General features: G+C 31.5%; 1 protein-coding gene across 5 annotated transcripts in view; it reads right to left on the bottom strand.

Annotated features, from left to right (window-relative positions):
- LOC142321352 (ATPase family AAA domain-containing protein 2B-like) overlaps window positions 1–23,606 on the bottom strand; it is a 189,627-nt gene that overhangs the window by 88,646 nt on the left and 77,375 nt on the right. For all 5 annotated transcript variants that reach the window (XR_012755606.1, XM_075359372.1, XM_075359383.1 and 2 more), the window contains exons 14-17: window positions 19,115–19,327; window positions 13,739–13,920; window positions 9,872–10,040; window positions 435–611 (exon numbers count right to left, since the gene is read on the bottom strand). Coding sequence is in view for 4 of the 5 variants with exons in the window: in XM_075359372.1 (XP_075215487.1) it covers window positions 435–611; window positions 9,872–10,040; window positions 13,739–13,920; window positions 19,115–19,327 (741 nt within the window). In the remaining variant the exon portion in view is untranslated. The remainder of the gene's footprint in view (window positions 1–434; window positions 612–9,871; window positions 10,041–13,738; window positions 13,921–19,114; window positions 19,328–23,606) is intronic.

The following is a 23,606-nucleotide window of genomic DNA, read 5'->3' as shown; positions in this document are numbered from 1 at the left end:
AAGGAGAAATGTAGATTTTAACACAACCAAAAGAAAAATATTTATAATGTTAATGCACAGCTTCTTTCAAATACAGCCTTAATGGAAAATAAAGAAAAATAAATTGAAGTGAATATAACTTTTGATAGTAATGAAAACATGTAACATGAGGGTTTTAAAATTCACATGTTCTGATCAAGTTAAAATGTTATGAATAATTTATGTTTATAAAAAAAAATATTTTAAAAACAGAATACAGCTAAAACTAATCAAATATTGTTTAACACACTATCAAAAAGCATATTGTATAATTTCATTACATAATATCACAGTGCTACTTGAATGGCTAAGTTAAAAAACAAGTAAATACAGGACAGCTCTTGCAAGTCAACATAAATAATATAAACAGACATATGTGAGTGTGATTCAGAAAAGCTAATACAAAAAATAAATACCTGAGCAGGCAAAGCATTATGAGCTGTCGCTAAAAGAAGCACTGGCAAACACGGATCCATCTGACACAGCAATGATTTGAATACCGCCTGGACGGTGCTACCTACTGTATCCCACCACTCACCAAGGCCTGGCAGGTATAGAATTGATGGAACATTCCTGCAAACTTCATTGAATATCTAGAAAAAATTAAAAATTATTACACATGTTGTTAATTTTACCTTCTTTTTGACATGATTTTCAGCAAATTATTTTAATTAAATTTTTTTAAATAAAAAAAAAAATTTAATTCCACTCTAATAATTATAAAATTTCTTGAAGTAATCTTTATTTTAACAATTTAAATAGTGAAAATAAATAATCAAAAGGATTAGTTTCAAGAAATTATATAACCATTACAGCAGGAGGGACAAAGCAGAAGAGGGCTGACAGTAGAGATGGGGAGTAGGAGGAGGAGCTTCTTTAACCAATATGACAATCACTTTTCACTATTTAGCCATTAAAGAAAAATTAACCTGATTTTTAATTCAATTTTATTCATCCATCTTTAAACTTAAAGATGGATGAATAAAACAGACAGTATGAACAGTAAATCCTACCTTAGAACCTAACATTATACCTTAAATTATACCTTAGAACATAAAACGTAACAAAAATGCCCTTAGAAACATGTCTTGTATATTTTATAAGAATGTAGCAAATATCAGTGTGTTTTGTAAAAATGTCATCATCAGTGTTTAGGAAAATAAATTTATTTCAATTCTTGAGTACAATAGTAAAACTGAATAAATTACTTAAATACATTATTACAAAAAAAACACAAAAATTATTCTATTATTATTATTATTGTTGTAGTTAATGTAGTTCATCTAATAAAACAGTCTCGGTTTACACAAGCGTTATACTTGAATGAGAATGTGATATCCTACTAATTTAATAAATATCATGTACATATTATACTGTCTGCTACTCACATGAAGACTATGGGAGGAGATAACTTTAAAATTTTATTGCATTACTCTTTGCATCAGATTTACACTAGAAAATAAAAAAATGTTGACTGATAATTCGTTTCTTGTAGCCTATATTGTCACAGTCAATATAAATAATATTTTTAATTATAATTTCAATCTTACTTCTTCCTTTTTTTATGGACACTGTGGATTGTAGAACCGTAACTGCTGGTAATAAACAAAACAAATTGAATAAACAATTTTTTTTTCATAGAATTTAAGTTTAACCACATCTTAGATTTGTTCTATAATTTTAAAACAAAAATAAACTGGATACAAGAAGTCATAGACTTAAAATTTATAAATACAACAAAAAACACTGAACACAAAAAATATTTTTAACATGAAAATTATGAATAGACAAAAAAATACCAAACAACAAATTACCAAGTAAGAAAATCTGAAAATGAAATGTTCAAAAAAATGCAACCACCATCACAGCAGCATGCAAAGAGAATGAAGAGATACAGGTACTGGGAAGAAATACAGCAAAGAAAAATATGTGAAGTTGGAATGTGGTCTTCAGGGACCAAAATAAAAAAAAATAGTCATATTTCAGCTTACAGGTAATAGATAAGTAATTACTTTAAAGAAAGTTGTCAGATTTTTCATGAATGTATATACCATATCAAATTTTAAATTAAATAAACAAAACAATTGCTTCTAAGAAAAAACATAGAATTTCAATAATTATTTATTTTCAATAGAATGAATAATTGGTTCAAGTATAGTAGTTTTTTCCGCCTCTACTCCCCTGGGCCAGACCAACTTGATGGTATTACGCCACCCAGGGGAGTGTCCGTTACTCTAATTAGCCCTCCCCACCTACCGGCAATATACCAGCATGGCAGGTCAGGCTAATCGGTGGCTCTTTTGAGGTTTCTTTCATTTTTGTCCTTTATGGCACCACACCATACCTCAATGCCGTGGTGTGACCCAAGGATCTTTTGATATTTTTTATTCCTACCAAACACACCCAAGGAGTCTCCTCAGCAGATCATTGAAACCAGCACACCTCAGCATGCTGGCTCTCACTTCTGAGGCTGTCCACCCCACCTAACAAACTAGTGCCCCATATTTCTTTCATCTATGTTCTTTTGCTTTAAAACTGTTCTTATGTAATCAGCAACCTTTTTCCATTTTACCTCACTATCAAGCATATAGTCAACTGTTTCCTTCGGCGTTTTCCCTCTAATACCTGCATACTGTCTTAACTCCTGCCATTTGTGGCACCTCAAAATGGTATGCTCAACATCATCTTGTTCTACACAGTGCATACACATAGACTGATCTCTTTTGGCAATTTTATGAAGATATGCATTGAAACAACCATGCCCTGTTAAAAATTGTGTAACAATAATCCATTTCACCGTGACGTCTACTTGTCCATATTAATATGTCAGATATTAATAATCTAGTCCAATTAGCTACCCCTGCATCCAGCCATCTTTGCTGCCATAAGTTATATATCTCTTCTTTTACTTCATTATCTGTTCTGCCTAAGTATTTCTCAACTCTGTATTTAGCGATAAGATCTATAGGGAAAACTCCAGAAAGGACACAGAGGGCCTCATAAGAGACCGTTCTGTAGGCCGATAAAACTCCTAAGAGTACCCCTCTGTGTATCTTCTTCATTCTATCTCTATTCGTTCCAATGTTGAATGCTGACCACCATGCCGGAATGGCATACAACATTGCAGAAGTCACTGTCGACGCAAGAAGTCTTCTCTTCTAAGCCTTTGGTGCTCTCTTCTTTGCTCGCCGTTTGAGAAGTTTGAACGCATTCAAACTTCTCATCATTCTTTCTGCACTTTCACATATTTTTAAAACATGTTCTGTAAAACGACAGTTCTTCTGCAATGTGACTCCCAAATATTTTAGCATCTGTACTTCCTCTATTCTGTGAACATCGATGTGTATATCAACCGAATCTAGTACCCTACATCCGGTGAACTTGACATATTTACACTTATTCACAGATAATTGTAACCCTTTTGTACGCAACCATCTAGCTACTATTTCTAGTGACAGGTTTGTCTTATCTTTAACTTCTTCCATTGTTTTAGCTTGTACGAGCACAGCTAAATCATCAGCATAAGCAATAAGCTGTACCCCTTCTGGATACTTAAATACTTACTTTGTTGGTATACTTGATACTTTGATGGCATACTTAAACTAAGTATGCCATCAAAGACCAGGACCCATAGTAATAGGCCCAGTACTGAACCTTGCGGCACACCGCCTGACATATTGAAGTGTACTTCATCTTCTTGTGTACTAATCTTACACCTTCTTTCATTGAGATATTCCTCAATTTGTCTCCGCAGGTATGAGCTGATTCTCTTCTCTTCCATGGCCATATTTATGTGTCTCCATGCTATTGTACCGAATGCATTCTTCACATCAAGTGATACCATTAATGGAATCTGTCTAGTTCGCCAAGTACCTCTTCTAAACTCCTCGGCCCAATTAATCACCTTACTGATGGCCTGAACGGTGGATCTTTTTTTTTTTTTTTTTTTTTTTTTTTTTTTTTTTCTGGCCTTCCAGAAGCCATATTGATTTGGGCTTATGCCCAAGCCTTCCTCAACCTCGCTCACTATGCGGCCAGCATCTTTTCCACAAGCTTTCCCATTATGTTCAGGAGGCTCAATGGTCTATATGTCATATTTCCTCTTCGGTAATAACACAACTCTCGCCTCCTTCCAACACTCCAGGAAAGTCTTGTTTACTAGTCCATGACTGACCACCTCTAGCATCTCCCATGGAGCTTGATTGATAAGTTTCTTGATAATTGCTGCTGGGATATAATCCGGACCAGGACTTTTCTTTATAGCTAACATACGTCCAGCGCATAAGAGCTCACTCATTGCAAAACGTCTGCTCTCACTTCAGTGTGTCTTCTCTCATCGGGCGGGAATAGGCTGGGGATTATCCTTTCTGTTTCTTCCTTTGTAATTATAGGGAGACACCTACCGAACCTTTTGGTAATTATTCTGTAAGCCATGCCCCAGGGATCTTTATCGAGTTCTTCACATAGCCTTGCCCAATGGTCTCTCTTTTCTTTTCTTATTGTTCTATTTAGTGTTCTTCTTGCCTCTATGTATCTCATGTTGGGCTCTTCATATCTCAGTCCACCTGCTATTCTGAGCCTCTGCTTAATTCGTCTTTTATTTTGCAGAACCTGCCTAAGATAAGCGATTTCTCCAGTCCACCAATACACCATTTGTTTCTAACTCCATTGTGCATCTCCCTATCCATCTCTTGTTTTATTATATTAGCAAGGGTTTCAGGCGTGAGTTGTTCAATAGCCACTAATCTGACGGCAACCTTGCCTGTAATAGCCTCTATCTGTTCTGCAGTGAATCTAGGAACAGTTTCTCGATCATAACTATTAAAACTAATGTCTTTCAGTGTAACCATTGTTGCATAATGATCACTGGCTATATCCTGTTGTAGCACTTGCCAGCTCCACTGCTGCCTTCTCCATCTATCATCCAGGATAGTGAGGTCTAAGACTGAGGTATGACCTCTAGCCTCGAATGTTGGAGTGTCATCATTTATACATTGACATCCTACTGTCTCCATTAATTCCATCAACATTTCTTCTCTCCTATTGGTACTGGGGCCCCCAGCTGCCACCAGCCTACTATTGAAGTCACCTAGCATTATGATCTTTTTGTCTGTGTTAGTAATCACATTTTGAATTACGTCAAGTGTCCTATCAAATTCTACATTATCCACATTCGGTGATATATAAACTCCAACGATTGTTGCCGACAGTGTTTCTGCAGCCACAACACCTTTACCTCTAAAAATAAGTTTCCAAACAATTTTATGACTGACATATTTAATTGCCACATTTCCTACAGTGTCAGTATGCCATCCTGTTCTTGCTGCCTCATAAATATTTGGCGCAGTTGCAATTAAAAAATCAGCATTTTTCTCCGCTATGAGCCATTACACCTTCTTCATCATCTGAGATGTTATTCAATTTTGGTACTTTTTAATTTTATTTTTCTATTTTTTTTAAATGGTTATTTTTAGTGATCTAGGGCAGGTTGGAAACCCAAAATAAGTCTGCACCTCATTAACTCAGGTGTTTTAATTTCAATATCCTTAAGGTTGGTTTGAAGAAGAATTTTTAAGAAAGATTTAAGCAGGAAATTCAATTCTTCTTTACTTCAGTTCGTATGATGGCGTTTAGAAGAGAATGATTATTTCTACTGTTTTCAACTCTTAACAGGTAGTACTAGTTTCATACAATACCATAATGACTTATTAAGATGACATGACTTTTTGTTAGTTGGAGCTTGAACTTCATAGTATCTTCAAATGAATCACTTCTCAGTACAAACAAAAACCACAAAATTCTGAGACCATTAATAAAACATTATGAAAAAAATAATTCTTTTAGACCAGCACTAACAGTAACTATCAGTAACAAAAAATAATAAACCTATAACTAACAATTAACCAGTAATTATGGTTTAATGATTATGCAACTTTTTTACATATTTTTTTTAATATGAGTTTTATTTTATTATTTTATATTGTTTACACTAGTCAGTAAACATCAAAATCAAACCCCAGAACCCTGATTTAAAGTTTTACCAAAATACATATATTTTTTATTTGTTTGTCGAACAAAAGGTCAGTAGTTATTAAAATTCCACAACATATAATTCAGATAATGATCCTATACAGCTATTGATAATAAAAGCAATCAATTTCAGATTTGCATTTTAGAAATGTTTTAACACTTGAAATGAATATTTGTGATGAATTCCCTTAAGCAATCAGTATATCTGATGAATGGAAATCCACATTATCTAATAAACAAAACTTCAACTGCATTATGCTACAAAAAAAAATCCGATATGGATATGGACATCACATGACTTCCTTATACCTATTAAATTACATATACACATTTTTTTCTGCACTTCATAAACTTATACTGGTTAAACTTTATTGAACCAGTATAAAGGAGTTCACTAAATAGGATAGTTTAATGATTATTAACTTTTTATTTATACTACACACCAAAAATCTGAAACTTTTGTTAATAAGCAACTCACGAAGTTACGAATAATACTGATCTAGAATAGTATATTATGTAACAAAAGTTGTAAGAAGCACAACACACACAAGTGAAAAAAGTTACGTATTTTCTCAAGTGTGTAATAAGTTACAACTTGGGTTATGTACTACACTTTTTCTATAACCAGAATCACTTCCCCATAAAAAAATAAAAAGATGTCATTTGAAAGATACTTATATTTTTATTAAATAGAAATAGAAATTTCAAGGATAGACTAAGTATTTTGAAATTAATAATTTACAAATCATTCTTATTATAAATGAAAATAATTTTTCTAGTAACACAAATATTTAAAAAAATATATATTATTTGAATTCAAATGTAAACCATAAGTAATAAATAATTTTCAACAATCACTTCAAATTGAATAAAAAATGTACAGTTAGTACCGCATTACATTGTATTTTATTATTATGTCAAATAATTAAAGATGATTTTTTTCAAAATAAATATACAATTTTTAGAAGATTTTACTAAGAAAATCCAAAAATAATAATTACAAAATTATAATTTTCAATTAATATTAATTAATCGGATATAATATACATGGTTATTAGTAACATAGCATTCAAGTATTCTAAATGTCGATTGCCTAGTTGACTGTAATCAAAAAGGGAGGTGCACAACTAGATGTTACAAGGGTTCTAAATACAAAATTTCAATATTTTACAGCTAATCGTCTTTAAGAATATGTAAAAGGTAAAACAAGATAGGCTTTGGAAATAAAATTATTCTAAAATAGTAAGATCATACTGTGTTGAAAAAAAAATTTTTTTCATAAGCAAATTATTTCTAATTCTGAAAGAAAATAACTATAGTGATCTTTTTCTATAAAATTTAAATAACTATAGTGACCTTTTTCTATAAAATTTAAATAACTATAGTGACCTTTTTCTATAAAATTTAAATAATTATAGTGACCTTTTTCTATAAAATTTAAATCAGTATACGGCACCTATGATCCATACTGTAGCTAACAAGGGGAATGCACGGGCTTCGGGACACCAATTTGAACCACGTTGCGTGTGTGAAGAGTACAACGTATACACGTCTACATCACAAAATGCTAACACGCTATATTCAATTATAATTAAGAAAAGTGGCCCTAAAAATTTCCTTAGCATTTTATATTAGTTTATATATTAATTTTGTTTCACGCCGCTCAAATACCATATGTGGTGTAAGTGAGAAAGTGTCAAGATCCATGCACACATCGGTTCAAATCCAACTTCAAATACATATTTTTTTTTTTAAATTTAGATATATTGATTTAATAATTATTAACTTCAGATTGTAAAAATTTTTAAATTAAAATTAAAAGTACATAAAATTTTATTTCACTAATAAACTTCTGATTTTTTTCCTATTTATTTTTTTTTATTGAATTATTAATTCAGAGGTTAATTATTAATAAATAACTATATTTAAATTAAAAATAAAAGTTAAAAAAGATATATGTATATGAAGTCAGATTCAAACCAATATGCCTTTCACGTGTAAGATCCAAATATTTCATTAATTAAAATTTTACTTAGCAATAACTCTGGAACCAATGAAAACCATTGATGACATATCATTGAAAAGCTCTCAGCGAGGGCTTATTACTGCAGTTAAGAAAAAGTCCAAAATCCAAATGTTTTGGATTTTGGGCTTTTTTGGCCATTTTGAGCCAGTCAATTGCAATCAGAAGGGGAGGTGCACAATCAGATGTTACAACAGTCCTAAATACAAAATTTCAACATTCTACAACTAGTTGTTTTTTGAGTTATGCGATGTACATGTATACAAGGTGTGTTCAAAAGCCAGCACTTCTTTCAATCCCTGAAACACTTCTGGAACTCGATTTTTGGAATAGTGTTTAGCTCTTTCAGCTATTCGCTTTTAATCTCATCTATGCTTGTAAAAAGATGACCCTTTAAGGTTCTCTTTATTTCTGGGAATAGAAAAAGCATGATGCATTATGTCATTAAAATCTAAGAACACGTGAGCATAGCCTTCACATTCGACCATACTTATCAAGCTTTTTTCAGTTTTGGTGATCCAGAATTCCTCCACTGGGATATTTGAGCCTCAGTTTCAACATCATATCTGTAAACCTATGTTTCATCACCTGTTACAACACATTTCAGTAGTTCTGCATCGTTGTTGACTTCATTTGGTGACTCCTGAGCAACTTCCATTCGCCACTGTTTTTGTTTGAAATTCAACAATTTTGGAACAAATTTTGCTGTCACATGTTTCATACCCAAAATATCCAAAAAAATCTCATGGTATGAGCCAATTGATATCCCAACAGCATCAGAAACTTCTCTGATTGTGAATCGATGATCATTCATAATCATTTCTTTCACTTTTTCCACGCGTTTTTCAGTTTTTGATGTGCTGGGGCATGCAGGGTGCTCGTCATCTTCAATGCCACTTTATGTTCAAGTTCTACAAAGCAAGATTGTTCCGAAACATGTGTTATCCTTTTGACAGTTAACAACAGATTAACATCCAATATGGCTAAAAATGTTTCAGACATGTTTACCAATACAACAACGAAAAAATCCAGAGAATCGGACTAATACAACCCGCAAAATTTCAAAATTCTCATTACTTTTTTAACACACCTCGTATATACGTACATACAGATGTCATGCCAAAACTAATCAAAATGGATATTTCCACTGAAATTTGAAACCAACATTTTTCGTGATTACAATATTTCCTTTACTTCATATAAGGAAATAAGAAGATTGTGTCAGCAAAATAAACAACATGAATTTTTAATATGAATAGTAACTACTAAACAATCAGTACATTTATGTTTACATATTATTACATAAGTAACTGGATATCAATGGACATTTATTATCGGTTTGTAAACTTAACTTTCTAAAAATACACTTTTGTTTAATTGCAGCACTAATCACATTTTTGGGTGTTTGTTACCAGCTGCTTAACATACCCACTTAGCATCCTGCTAAGTACTAATTACTAGTGTTGACATAGCTTTTACAACAGTTGATAAGGTTCAAACCTTCCTGCAGGATGATAACTCATAAATATATACATATATAAAACTCAACAAATAATGTAATTTTTCTCTCGGATTATAACATTACTGTCACTCTAATTTACAAGTATCTGCAACATTTCAGACAATCAAAAGTACTATGTAAATAAAAATAACAGTTTCTGTGTTACAATAAATACTGTACTATCACAATCAATCTTTAAAAAAATAATAAAATAAGTGAAACCATTCTATAACTTTCAACAGTTCATCTACAATCTGAACATCTATTCTGCATTTTAACTTTTAAAATAAAAGCAATACCTGAATACAAGCTTCTTCTGGTGACCGTGAACTTTGGCAGAAGAGTGTAGCCAAATCTAATGTATGAACAGGACATTGTTCCATGACATATAAAAGAGCAGCACTTAAAAGAGTTGTCTGTTTTTGCTGTCCAACAATAAGAAGTCTAGGAGATTTAACTATCTGCACACTAAAAAAATCATATAACAATCCCAATATTTTGTGTCATTTTTAAAAAAAAAAGTAATTAAGATTAATCTATAAAGGTGTAATTAAATAAAGATTAATATAAGTCTAAAAGGGATCAAATATAAAGTTCAAAAAGTATTCTAAACTAAACTGCAGATTCAACAGATTTTGGGACAAACATATAACATTTCTGACATTCTAATGAAAAACATAAATCACTTTATGTTCAAGTTCTACAAAGCAAGAACATTTGAGTTCCATTTCATTAGTTTTTCTTTTACTTAAAAATTAAAATATTTCCAGAAATTTGTCAATTAAAAATATACAGATTTGTACAATTAAACCAGAAAATTATAATATAAGGGTTGTTCAATAAGTCCTTAGAAAATCCAAGAGATGGCACTTATAGTATCAAAAACAGTTTGCTTTTAGTAAGCATCATTTTTGGCTAGAATGCAGTTAGTTTCAGCTGTATCCATCATGTGGTTTCATTGTCATAGCTGAATGAAGCAATAAGCTACTGTTTATTTAGAAAAATGGAAAAAAATGAATTTCAAGTGGCGATTAAAAACTTATATTTAAAAGTCTTAACACCGAAAGATATCAAAAAGCTGAGTTGGATGAAGTTCATGGAACATCTTCTCTTGTGTTTGCAACTGTTTACAATTGAAAAATGAGTTTAAACATGGCCATACATCCACAAAAGATGAACATCGTTCGGGACGTCCAGTGGAAGTGACCACCCCCGAAATGATTGACAAAATTCACAATATGGTTTTGAGTGACGATGAATCAGAAAGTGCGAAATAGTTGAGGCCACAGGCATATCACAAAGCACAGTGTTATCAATTTAGCACAAAAAATTGGGTTTGAAAAAAATTTCATCAAGTGGGTGCATTTGCTCTCAATGGAAAATAAATGGTCGACTCTGAAGCTTTTTTGGTGCTTTTCCATCGCAATCCTGATGAATTTCTGCATCGATACATAACTGTGGGAAAAACATGAATACACTACTACACTCCAGAGACAAAGCAACAGTGGGTTTTTGATGACAAATGGGCTCAGAAGATCCTCTTCAATCAAGATAATGCACAGGTGTATACCTGCGCAGTTTCAATCGGCAAAATTATGAAATTAAAGTTCAAATCCACCATATTCACTAGATTTGGCCCCCCAGTGATTTTTTTATTTATTTTCAAACTTGAAAAAAATGGCTCAGTAGGCAACAGTTCACGTCGGGACAAGGAGGTCATTGCACAAACAGATGCTTATTTTGAGAACCTTCTGAAATCCTACTTTTTGGATGGCTTAAAAAAGTTGAAGAAACACTTGGAAAAGTGTATAGAGTTAAAAGATTATGTTGAAAAATAAAAAAAATCTACACAAAATAATTTCTTTTTCTAAGGACTTATTATTGAACGACCCATGTATCTTAAACAAATTTACTTATGAGAAATTTTAAAGTAGATTTCAAAACATGAGTAGATAGTATATAAAGGCTTTATTCCTTCCATTTCAGACTTATTGTTAGTGATACTGGTTCTTGAATAACTGCCGCATGCCAGATTCACTGGTGAAGACTAAATAACATCCTTTATATACACATAATCTGTAGAACTGATACTTGTTATGAGGTACTGCTTAAAAAGTTCCCGAAGTATAATACTAAGTGCAACTACATAATCCTAGGATCTTATCTGCAATCATCAAAGTAGATTCCTTGGGAGACCTCCTTAGATTCCTTGAAACTCAGACACCTTCCAGCACTTCTGCTACAAACAGAATATATCCTGAAAGTCTTTTTGGCAAGTATGTTCAGCACTGTTTTGAATACTAGAATCTTCTTTATCATGTCAAATCTTTGCCCCTTCAACTTCAGAAAAAATTCAGAGTTAAGACAGGCAAATGCAGTATATGAAAAAAAATCACCATGCTGTTTTTTGCCAAAAAACAACATGGTGATTTTTTTCCTGCATAATGAAAGCGATATGTGGCCTTACATAGTTTAGATGAAGGATTCTACTTATATGCTGCAACACTTTCTAAATGTTTTCTTCTCATATCCTTCCTTAGCCATTTTAGAACAGCACAACAGAATTCTCCATTAATCACTGACCAGGAGGTATGAGCTACCAACGCCTTGCCCACAATATTAAAGAACTAACACTAATAAGTATTTTAATGTTGCTGCTCTTCACTTTATGGGATTTCTTTGACAGAGGTAGATTTCTTTGAAGGAAGATAGGCTCTTCCACTGGAATGATTGCTGCTTAGTTTCAGACATCCATTAACCCACCTTTTTCATAAAATTTTGTGAATCAAGATCAATGATTTTCAATCATAAGATTTTATCAAGATCTTAGAAAGGAAATTTGGGTCAATTCAAAGAAGTTCTTTCAGTTCACTGTTGACGTTATGCAAAGCTGTTTCTATCCATCAACCAGCAGTCATGGGACAAACTTTAAAGCAATCCTCATTTACAGTTCTTGTGACAAAACCGACTTATACAAACCATTCAATAATCTCAAATTGTTACAGACGTTGATAGTATGTCTGCAATTGCATTCCAAAATTCCAAACAACAAAGGTATTTCCTGATGTAATGCTGCATATGATTGCTCTAATTTTCATCATAATGTCATTTTTAAATCTTGTTATATATTTGTCTTTGGCCTGAACTGTAGTTATCACTGCACTTACATGAGTAGTGCTTGCATTAACATTTTGTTTCTGTGGCAGTTTTGATTTCTCAGTGTATTAATAAATAAATCAAATGAAGTTGATTTGTCAGTGTAAACAGAAGAAATTTCTCAGTGTATGTATGCATTGAGAAAACAGTGCATACACTATTTTCTCAGAATGGACATTGCAAACTTGCAATCAAAAGTAAACGTGACAATGAAAAACTGCCCATCAACAAACACACTTATTTAGATTGAAGCCAATAGGTATACTCTCAAAGGGTTAATATGCTGCTATTAATGGCATTTGGTTGTACTAGCATCACTCAAGCGTGTAATTCAAATTTCAAGAACTTTCAATCTGTAGTTTTAACAATGTGTTACCATATAAAAGTTTAGATGAAGGATTCTACTTATATGCTGCAACACTTTCTAAATGTTTCCTTCTCATATCCTTCCTTAGCCATCTTAGAACAGCACTACAGAATTCTCCATTAATCACTGACCAGGAGGTATGAGCTACCAATGCCTTGCAGAGAATCCCACAATATTAAAGAACTAGCACTAATAAGTATTTTAATGTTGCTGCTTGTTTTCTCATAACTTCTTCAGTCTCTTCATTCTTTTAATAATTTTTCTATATGTGTGGTTTAATTAAAAGGAACATCACGGAAACCATACAACAGATTAATGTGATGAAATTAATTCCTCACATTAAATGATATTTCTATTTTCAGGTCAAACATCATTAATTTTTCTTAGATAAGAAGATATTATTGGATGAGGATGTTTTCTATACCTTTTTGCAAGCCTAAAAAAAAGTTAATATCTTCAACAGTAAGAAGTGTGGCAATAAATTTATTCAATGTTTTACTTAATTTAGAAGAATCCCAAAATATTATTCTAAGAGTCCCTCCAGAATAAATTATTGAAAAATATACCAGCTAATATGACTAACATAACTATGATATTTAAGAACAATTAGTAGAATAAAATACTGTATTTCTAATAAACTTACTTTTTGGAAGACTTCTGAAAGCCACTAGGGAATCTAAATTGAAGATGAGATGTGAGATCAGATAATGGTCTAGTGAGCAATGGTTGAACAAAAGCTGGCAGTTTACGAGCTACGGCTGGAACAGCTCTATAACTAGACGGAACAATACTTTTTCTGGCAACCTCAAAATCCACTTTTTCAACCTAAAAAAAAATTTTTTTCACTAAAAAATTGTTTTCTTTTAACAAAGTCCAAATTCAAGGGAATTGTTGATCTATTAATTTTCATTACATAAATCCTAGATAACAAATTACAGAATAACAAAGTATACTGAAGCATATTTGCTTCATAATTTTAATGAAAACTCAATTAATTATCAGAACAAGAAGTTTTAAAAAACCTGATAATGTATTCATAAATTTTCCTATCAGGAATGTTGTAACTTTGTGTCATTTATTTGTCAAGTTCTTCTTATTTTATTTTTTAAATTTAACGTAGCATCTTTATTTTCAATTACACTGAATTTTATTCTACTTCAGATTAAATTTCATATCTTTATGACCATTTGATGTTTTTTTTTTTTTAACTTCATGTTAATCAAAATCAATTATTTATAATATATAATACACTTAATTTTATCACATAAATTTATTTTTAAAATAGATGAAAATAATAAATTCTTAGACAAGTCAGTTGATTTTTGCATAGAAGACAATAATTTTAAAACATCTCATCTTTTAGTGAATTAGTGAAGTGATCTTGTGAATTAGTTACTTTTCATTCATAATTTTTCGTAAAAGATTTGTTGGAGATAAATAACAAACATTAATTTTCTAATGCACTGTGAAATATTTTGCTGTAACAGGCTTTCAAAACATTAAATAGGATATCTAATTAACTAATTATAGAATATACATCAAGCAAATTCAGCCACATCACTATAAATAAACAATACTTGTAAATCATATGCAAAATAAGCATATCAATTAAAACACAAGTGATAAGCATTGCAATATATCTGATATAAGATGAGATTCCCAGTCTTTTTCTATGAATACAAGTTTAATTTCCTGATTAGTTTGTTCATCATATTAAGTTACAGCACAAGCACATCACCTACACTACATCACAGTTTTCCCAGTTTAACCCTAAACAAGATAAAGATGACTACCAAACTGTGATCAGTCGATCAAATTATCTCCGCACAATTCTTATCCTTTTTTTCTTTATCGTTTGTAATCATTTCAAAAAACTAAATTTTTCATAGATCCCTGTTAAAAAATTATCTGTTTTCATTGTTTTTAAATAATCAAAAATTTTATAATGAATAACAGAACCAGCATTCTTCCTCGTTTCAAATTTAAAACAGGAATCAGTTAATCATAATTCTCTTGTTTTTCATTAATGGTATTATTCCTGTACCATCTGCTTTAGGAGGGGTTGGTTTCTACTTTGTCAGTAAAAAAAAAAAATAACAATCAATTTTATGTCTTCACATTTTCTGGAAGTATTTTTAAAAATATCTCTGTAAATTTTCAAGTCAAGACTCATAACATGTTTACGAAGTATGAGTTGAAGTAGTAGACGCACGTAGAATTTGAGAATGACCTGGAGTCTCAAGCCTCTGTCCGCTACTGTTTAGGTTTGCAGCTGTCCTATCTTTCCCAAAACCTTTTTCTATTGTGAAGAGAATAAATTCAATAATGAAATAGGGGTACAATTGTTTAAGACATATTTTCAAGTACTTATTTTAATAAGTTTCAAAATGTTTGTAGTGAAGGACACTTGGTAAGAGGCTTTTTTTTAAGGTTATAAGGCACTAATTTGTTTGTTGTTGCAAAACAAAAAAGAGGAAGTAATTAAACATGGAACATAAAAATAAAAGACAGATTTATGGAAATTGACATGTGGAATATCAGTTATTATTTTTAAGTAATTCAGAAAAAAAATGAAAAATTAATTGAGTTCAATATCAATAACTTTCATGGGTATCGGATTATACACTTCATGTTTGCTTTTAATGTATTTAAAACATTACTGAAGTGTAAAAAATGTTAAAAGTGAGGTTAACCTTTTTATACAAAAGCAGGGCATGGCCTTAGATTCAAGATCAATATTTATTTGTATGAGACTTGTGAACTTTACAAGCAATTTTCTCAAATCATTTTTTCTGAACTGGTGGAAACCCTAGCACCTACCAAAATATTATCTGATTGGCATGGTTTTGAGCTTAAAATGTTCATATACATATTATAGAGTATTGTCCATAAATTATAGTTTACATTAATAAAAAATATAATTTTTTTTTATACATAGAAAGTTTTGGGAAAAAAATAATTTTGTTTATATAGCCATAATTCAGCCAAAAATTATTTTTAATTTCCATATATTTTACTTTATTCACTGATGTTTACCAATTATAAAACTGCTAGATTTTTTAATTTCAGAAAAAATTCTTTCAGTAATTATCACTTCCATCATCGACCATCAAATTTTAGGAGCTCTCTTTGTATTAATAATAAATTTTTTTTTTTACTTAGTAAGTATATTTAATTGCATTCACAAAATTTTATTTTTTTTACAATTTTTTTTTAAGTAACCTGTTTTGAAATCTACAAAATAGAAACCCTCCTTAAAATATTTGTCCTTAAAAATATTTCTAATAAAAAGGTTTTAAATAATATGAAAATAAAAATAACTAATGAATTAACAACTACAACTTATTTTAACATCATAAGAGCACATATAATTAACCAACAGAACTATAAGTTGCAATGGCTTTTTAACCCTGGATTCATAAACATTCATTCAAGTGACACCATTCATAAACATTTGTCTGTCAGGCTACTTCAGGAAAATGGGGTTAAATCAATTGAAAATATTATAAAAGAATATTATAAATTACTCTTACCTTTATTTTATATCTTTTGTTTTAATATTAGTAGAACTTTGACATAATATTATTATTATTCACAACACTGAAAATAAATTTTACCAACATGTTCTAATCACATAAACGTTTTACAGTCATTGCATTGATAATGAGTCATTCTTCTTAATTTTGAAGGGAAAAATGCGCAAATTTTTCTTTGCTGAGAAGTTTATGGCTGTCGAATGGTAGGAAGAGTGGATTGTACCAATTATTTCCGCTATGAGACTATGCCGTAAAGTTGATGTACTGATGTAGGTATGCAACCATGGTTGATGAGGGCTGCACTCAATGCTTTAGTAAATTCACGGTGGTTTAATGTTTTTTTTTTTTATTTTCTGTTACTACCATATTATGAGTATATACGATGTATGAATTTATAAGTGAACTATTTATTATAATTATACCATAAAAATAGCATAACAGCCATTTGTGTTTTGCAGCTGCAAAAAATGTTAGCCCTCATTTCATCAAATACATCAACCGCTCCTTTAGTTGAGTTATAGTAGTCTATTATTTCTGGCTTTCCTGAATTTCCAATTCTTCCATCTTCGTGAACTGTAGAAAGAAGCAATATGTTTTTATTTGGTTTTACTTTATATGATAACATAGTTTTCTTATCGTCATAACAAAACATTTTCCTATTCTTTGTATGTAACATTTTTGGAGGTTTTTTTTTTATTTTGGCAAAGTGCCCCAAGAATTGTTAGTTAATGAATTTTTAACATGTCTGTTGACAATGTAACGGATGTAAAAAAATTGTCCATTGTGACATTATGATTACTTCCATGTATAGGCTTCATGAGCTCTGTCATAAAATAAGCCAAAGGCAGTTTATTTGTTTTTGTAAATTTTCCTAAATAAGGAGTGGCATTTATCATATACTTTAGTAAGTATACTTTATCATATACAATTTTTAAAACATATTTACTTGGATTACAAATTTTAAATCGGCAAGAGTCCTCTGAACCCAAGTAAATGTTCATCTACTGTAATGCATGAACCTGGCTTGTAATTTTCATGACAAGAACTAATAAATTCTTCCCATATCTCACATATAGCACCAAAAACATCATTTTTTCTTCGTTCTTCTTGCGTTGATAGGCTATCAAAACAAAGACAATTCAGCAAAAAGTCAAAAACTTCTCTGCTAATTACAGAGACATAGCACATACCACTGAACGTTGAATCAAACATTTCAATTGATGTTTTTCTATAATCATGCAAGGCAGTTGATAAAGTTAATATCCCTATTAAAGCAATATTTTCTTGAAAGCTTGTGGCAGAAATAGTAGCTATTTGGTTTTTATATTTTTGTTTTTTACTTCAATCATTTCATTTGTGTAAATGACCATTTTATTTATTATAGCCAGTATTATAAACAATGAAAAGGATTCCAGAGGGATACACACAATTTTAGCTTCATGTTTTGATCTAGAAATTACATGAATTATGTTTCTAACAGCTGTTTTTTTGCCTACAACTGTTAGAAACAGCTGACCATTTTTCCCATGCAGATTGTTCTTATTTGAAAATACTATTTTGTTGTTTATGTTTTGATGTAACGAATGAGTTACTTCTGAACTATTGGAATGAGTATCTAGTAAGAGTAGGGAGTAGAGACGGAATGTCTGAAGAAACAGTTTGAAAATCAGATGCAGTTGAAGTACTGGGATGTATATCTGGTGAGCATGAAGGAGAGCAATGGTTAGCTGAATCAATTCATTGCCAGATATTGTCCAGATAGGATCAGCATCACTGTTCTAAAGTTTATCAAACACACAGTGATTCTCAATATTATCTTCTGTTTCTGAGGTTGAATGTTAAGTGTCAAGAGGACCATTCTCACATTCTTCATCATACAATTATTGAAGCACAAGATTTATGTCACTAGGTTTTCAAGACTTTCCATGTTTATATATTTTGTATAAATAAATTTTATCTAAACTTAAAAAAAAATCCTAACACTAAAATTAAAAAACAATAACTTTTCATATAAAAAAACCTGCAGGCATGACGACTTAATAAAAAAAACGTTCACTAGATCGCAACAAAATGATGAAAATAATAAAATAAAACACACAAAACTATAACTACATACTATTCATTAACATTCGCAAACAGACGACGGAAGATTTTATACACAATTCATAAACTATTGTCTTAGTGACGACAGCACTAAAATATCTTGGTAACAAACGATATGATATGTACAGTTGCTTAAGCAGCACTAATGGAATGATGAAAATTATGAACACTGAGGAGTACAGGAAGAAACCGCCATTACAAAAATCGCAAAATGTGAAATACCGATTTCAAGATCTACCAGATGAATGTTTATGAATCCAGGGTTAAAAACATCCCCTTCATAAAATCTCTCAATTCATTTCACAATAAAGTCTTATAAAACTGCCTATAACCATCAATTCAAAATTAAAGGATAACAGCTATCAAAAATCTACACTCACCTGAACACAGTCTGGATCCAACAAAAGTTTTTGACTTGATTTATATATCTGTGGATATTTTCGACGAAGAGCATGAATCACAGCCTCAGAACAAAGAGCTCTTAAATCCGAACCGCAGAACCCAACAGTCATCTCTGCAAAATGATTGAGCAATAGACTAGGAGGTGGTTTCTCCCACTTTGATACATGAATACGAAGAATTTCTTTTCTCTCCTACATACATATAAAAATATATTTTAATATTTTTATTAGAAAAAGAAATTATATAAAAATATTTAAACTGAAATTAAAAATTACATAATAATATATTAAATGACACTGCTACGTTAAATAGTAACACAATGTCAGTTAATACAAAAATGTGCAAGTTGCTAGGCACAGAAAAGCAACAAGAGAATGCAAATACTCATCACAGGGTGAGATAAATGCTTAAATATATGCAATGATTACATAGAAAAGTAGTTTAAGATTGATTTATGTTAGTTTTGTTCAGAAATTTCTGTTAGTAAATTTCTTTATCATAAAACGGGTAATACTTTCCATACAACCTTCATAATTCTAACTCATCAGGACAAAATACAGTTTGGACTACAAAAAATTGTTACAAATTTATTCAAACCTTACAGTAGAACTATCATATGATTTTGATACTTAATGCAACTACTTGCATTAAGTAGTTGCATTATAACTACAGTATAATATAATTTTACATTGTTTTATGAAAACAACACGATCAAAAGATTAAAATGATCTAAACCTAACCTAGTAAAATTATCACAAATAATAACTTGAAATGTTACCACAAAATTGTTGTGTGTTCGCAGCTCAATCAGGGGATTGACAAATGAAAATGTTTATATAATTACAATTTATTTGTTTAAAAATGTAAATAAAACAAGACAAATCATTAATAATAGGCAATGGTAATAATAGTAAACAACAATAATGAAAGAAGTATAGTACTCACAACCACAATAATATTTATTATTATTATAATAGTAATAATAACAGACAATAAAAAATATCTTACAATAATAATTAGAATAATAACAATAATGGCAAAAGAAAACAATAATATTAAATGGCAATAGCAAACAAATAATCATAAATGTTAATAATAATAATTAACAGAGATTACATACAAAACAGAATTTAAAGTACTTGTCAGGATTTATTCACATGTAGATAAATAGAACGAAAAAGCAGAATTCAGTCCCATTGACAAAAGACATTAGAATGACCGCTAGTCTTAACACTTATAACAATTAGTCTTGTATTAACAACAATAGATAAGACAAATAAAAAATTCTTTCACTGCAAATACCTTTGCTGATCACAAATAAAACTATCCTAACAGTTTATGAATGAAATTTAGTACACTCTCTCTTTCACTTAGTCTTACAGTAACTCACCGAACCATTTCTTGTTTTCGTGAACCAAGATTACTTGTGACATCACCTTAGTTACATCGAATCTGCACTCAAAATTCGCTCCTTCACTGACCTCCTCGCTAAATACTCTCGCTGACTGATTCGCAGAACTCACATCGCAGACTCCAATCTGTAGACACTCATCTCGCAGACTCTCCTTGCGGAACTGATTTCACACAACTCCTCTTTAATTAGTCTTCCCCAGAGTATTTACACTATCTTCTTTATGTGCCAGGCCCCAGTTGAGCATGAGAACGATCGACTCAGCCCTTTCATTCCCATGCATTCCTAACCTTGGTCCACAGTAATTCTTCTCATGGATCAAACATCTGTTTAGGTGTGTCAGTGAGCAATATTACAAAAGACATTGTTAAACGGATCTGCTACCTTTACTAAAAGGTATTATTATATTTCCTACAACTTTCTTCTTATTTGGTAGGAGTCTGTTATATCGACAAAACAAATGAATCTGTTAAATGTAAGAATAACTGCAATCAGATCAAATGAAAAGATGATAAAACTGCAAAAAAAGATCCAAAGGAAGCAAGAAAAATTATTTTTTAGCTTAAAGAATACATCTATAATGAACTACAGTTATTCCTGTTATTTCTGTTAATAGTGAAAACGATCAGACATAATTTCTTTCAAAAAAATTAAAACCACCTGTCAGTATAGCAAAAAGACACAATTTACATTATGATCATGTTGTTTCGAACAATACTGCCAATAAGCTAAAACTAAATGTAATGTGATTTATTTATCAAAAAAAGGACACACTAAGTCTGAACAGTAAAATATTATTACAATGAAACTCTTCAGTCCACAAAAGTAATAATTATAAAAATCTGTTCAATAAATGAAAATTTAAAATACATTAAATATGAAAAATTAAAATATGATCGCTTCAATGCTTATTATGATTTGCTTGTCTGAATACACAGTTAACCTGTGTAAGGGCTCAATTTCTATAATTTCAGTATGTTAGGTTATCATTAATTTGCTACTTTACAACTTACATTATTAGATTACATTAAATTATCCTGGTCTTGATGGATTTAACATGCATGATCTTTTTTTCCTACTTCCCTGGGCTGGACATACAGTTAAGTAAAGCTCAGCCCAGGGAAGTGTCTACATATGCATGACCTGTGACAAATCTCCTCCACCTGTGCCATCTCCTATGCCCTATCCTATGCCATCTCTATAATCTTCACCAAAATCTTCCCTGATACCATCACACCATCACACCATCTCTGTCTAGGTCTTCCTCTTCTCTATGCCTTAACACCCCTGAAAATATCCTGTCCTCCTCCCCTCTGACCAATTACCTGCCCATCTTACCTTATTCATCTGCACCACCCTCACAAATCCATCTCATTGTATATTTCATCCAATTCGCTACACCTCTGAATCTTTCATTTCCCTGTTGTTCGATCAATCCTTCATAGGTCCAAAAATTTTTCTCTACACTCTATTCTCAAATACTACTAGTTTACTTTCCTGTTTTTTAGCAAATTCCCACACTTTACAACTGTAAGTCACTATCAGACATAAGACCATCCTGTATAATCTCAGTTTACAGGCTCTAGAAACTACCTTTGTTCACAATACCATCTTCAGTGCACACGTGGTTCTATTCCCCTTGCTTAATCGCCCCCTTATTTCTCACTCATCCCCAATCATATCATTGATCAGCACTACCAGAAAATTATGTTAATTTACCCTTCTGTATAGTTTCTGACCAAACACAACCATCCCTTCCATCACTTATAACAACCATTACACAATCTTGTCCTCATTTATCTCCAGACCTACTGCTTTTGCATTTTCCTCAAAAGGAAAGCATCTTCTTCAACCTGATTTTGTTTTCACCAATCATCAGTACACGCCAGAACATACAATCATTCTCCTTCCTAACAATTCAGTCTCAACAACAGCCTTCCATTCCAACACCAGATTAAATATCAAGGGTGACAGTATCTCCCAACTCACACCTGTACAAAGTTTTGAAATCCTGTTAGCTCACCTCCAATCTTCATTCTGTTTTTAGTATCTCAAATGTATACACCAATCATCCTGACCAACTTATTAAGAATTCCCAGTTCAATCAATTCTAATAATTTTACTTTTTTGCAAGCTGACATATGCCTTCCTAAATTCTACAAACAATAAAGAATATTTTTGCTATATTTAATTTTTTTGCCGTATTTAAGTAGCTGCTTGACGATGAGCAATTGACCAATGGTTGATGTATTTGTTTTAAATTCAGCTTGGTACTCTCCTACTACTGACAAAGCACAAGGCTTGAGTCTGTTCATTAGCACAATGGGAAAAATGTTATATAGCTTTGCTTCTATAGTTGTTGCATTTCATCAAATCTCCCTTCTTATGAATTGGAATTATCAGAGCCTCTCTCTAATCCTTAAGAATTTCTTCCCTCCTCCAAATCTCCCCAATCAACTCCCACAACTGCACTTTACATCTCACTCTGCCCAACTTCAGATATTCCTCCTGAACACCATCTACACCAGTAGCCTTTTTATTTTTTTAAACTCTAAATATCCTTAACCATTTCCTCCAAACTAGGGATCTCCACTTCTTTCACATCCCCCCAATCCTCAACCACTGGTTCTCCCATTATCTTCATCATGAACATAATTCAATAATCCAGAGAAATATTCTTCCCGTCTACCTTTGATCTCATCCTTGTCAATTAAACCATCACTACCTCACTCTTTCCACTCCTCTGCTGATATCCTTTTCTATTTCTCTGTACATTCCTGTAGAAATTTGTAAAAATGACGTCATTATTCCTGCCATCATTTTCCATACTCTCCAGTTCACCTCGCAATAACTCTTGCTTCTTCCTCCACAGATTCTATTAACATTTCTCCTTTCTCCAGGTAACACTCACATGCTTCTGCAGATCTAGTCTGAAGCCTTGGATTTTTGTATCACGCCTTCTCTCTGTAGCAACACAACTTGGTCCCCTCTTCCAGGACTGCCTTTGCCGCCTTCTCTATAATCCCCAACACACTTCCACTACCTATCAACACCAAAAT

This window comes from Lycorma delicatula, chromosome 1 (assembly GCF_047948215.1).
Source record: "Lycorma delicatula isolate Av1 chromosome 1, ASM4794821v1, whole genome shotgun sequence".
Classification (NCBI taxonomy): Eukaryota; Metazoa; Arthropoda; class Insecta; order Hemiptera; family Fulgoridae; genus Lycorma; species Lycorma delicatula.
Note: the sequence above shows the minus strand (reverse complement) of the source record. Positions and strands in the feature narration are given on the sequence as shown.